Source organism: Sphaeroforma arctica, assembly GCF_001186125.1.
Source record: "Sphaeroforma arctica JP610 unplaced genomic scaffold supercont1.5300, whole genome shotgun sequence".
Classification (NCBI taxonomy): Eukaryota; class Ichthyosporea; order Ichthyophonida; genus Sphaeroforma; species Sphaeroforma arctica.
In genome coordinates, this window is record NW_014035258.1 from 1 (window position 1) to 2,024 (window position 2,024).

The following is a 2,024-nucleotide window of genomic DNA, read 5'->3' on the forward strand; positions in this document are numbered from 1 at the left end:
ACACACACATATGTATTTATATTCATATATGTGCACGTATGTATACATGTACCGACGCGCTTGTATATTTGCATGCATAAAATAATATATCTATCTGAATATATATATATATATATATCCAACACTGACTTTTGAGGTTGAAACGCGTACAGAAGGAAGCCCAGTTTGTATACATGTGCATCATTTGAACTGGTACATGTAAGCATCATTTATTCTGTACAACTTCATCATCAGTATATTGTCTAAACTACATCCGCTGTGAGGCCTCTATCCCAGTCATGATGACACCGAGACATGCATCCATTGGGGACATACACATAGCACACCCTTGTACACAGCACATACAGCCATGCGTACTGATAGCACTATTTGTATTCGTATAGCAGTGCTTAAAACACAAATTCAATTGTATGTAGACATCCACCAAACGGCACCACTGTGGCTTTTAAAATGATAATCATGTATCCAGGATAAGGAACAGGCAGTCACACCACACACCATACAAACACGCATCTATATACTCAGACAAACTTAGTACCCCATGTATGGCCCGCTTACGTACTCCGCACATATCCTTTGATCACGCTCGGTGAACACAAATACAAGTGTATTGACCACGCACTTAACACCCACACCCACACCCACACCAACACGTGTCAATCAGTAGAGCACCACCACCATGGCGTCCAATCTGCCTACGCTTGGTGCAGTGCCCGTCACCAACGAAAAAGGGCAGACGCGCATGGAGAAGGTCAAAGTAAAGCGCTACGTGCCTGGCAAACGCCCCGACTACGCGGCCGATGAAGAGAGTGAGGAGGTGGGTGTGCTTGGGGTGTGTGGGGGGACAGTGGCTCAAGGGATGTGTGTGGGGGTGCGTATACTGTTTCATAACTGTATATGCTCTGTCTGATAGCCTTTGAGAGTAAGTATGACCTCTTGTAGATATCGTTCCGAGGCTGTTGCTGGGATACCATGCACTTTCATTGGTGCGCGGGTTACTCGTTAGAAACGATGGCGCATCTTTTGTTCTGCATGGCCTGTGTATTAGTATTCCATCTATTGAACTTCTGAGGAAGTTGTGGCGTATGTATTTATATACATATATACGTTTGTGCGTCTTTTATTCTGCATGGCCTGTGTATTATTATTCCTTCTACTGTACTTCTGAGGAAGTTGTGGCGTATGTATTTATATACATATATGTGTTTGTGTATCTTTTATTCTGCATGGCCTGTGTACTATTATTCCTTCTGTTGAACTTCTGCGGAAGTTGTGGCGTATGTATGTATTTCTATACATATATGTGTTTGTGGGTGTATACCATCATGTGAGTGGGGTTAACAGTATTAGACCGAGGGATGATAAATGGGCCTAGTGGCAGTGGGCCGAGACAGTGTAGACAGCATATTTGTACGATCATCCCGTTGACAGCGCTTTGCGATAGTACTGAGCTTGCTGTGACATAATAAAACCTTGCGAGGAATCTACGAATTGTTTTACCATGAAGTGTGCATATTCCGATGGGAGTGTTTGTTATGCGAATGACGCACCCGAAGTTCGCAACATTAGTTTAGTTTTGTGTACACACGCACTACCTACATCAGTGGACGTACACATGAACCCCACGGCAGCACAAATAAGACACGTCGGCAAAATAAAATACCTGATATCAACGAAGACTATAAACAAACGCACAATCGCACAGACACACACTGACACAATAAATGGAGACCCAAAACAAGCACAGTAGCCAACCAGTCACACAGAACCACACACTGACACTGCAGCCACATTTAATACTCTCACAGGAAGCAGATGATGATGAGCGCGTGGGCAATGAGGGGACCAGTGAAGCTCTGGTGGATGTCAAGCCAGAAGATTTGGCCACAGACAGACGTCTGCGGAGACTAATGCTTGCACAGCAGAAGAGCACCGCTGAACGAGAGGTGTACGAGGGAGAGGTGGTCGTAAGCAGGTGTGTGCACGCTTATGTCTTACTAGTTGAAGCCTTTATATACACTATA

The 2,024-nt window shown here is 44.4% G+C and overlaps 1 protein-coding gene across 1 annotated transcript; it reads left to right on the top strand.

Annotated features, from left to right (window-relative positions):
- Nucleotides 1-679: 679 nt before the first annotated feature.
- SARC_14919 (hypothetical protein) lies at nt 680-1,983 on the top strand (the record flags this gene model as incomplete). Its single annotated transcript, XM_014290952.1, has 2 exons — nt 680-817; nt 1,809-1,983. Coding segments are annotated over 2 exons (313 nt in total), but the record flags the coding sequence as incomplete, so codon positions are not given.
- Between the last annotated feature and the right edge of the window lie 41 nt (nt 1,984-2,024).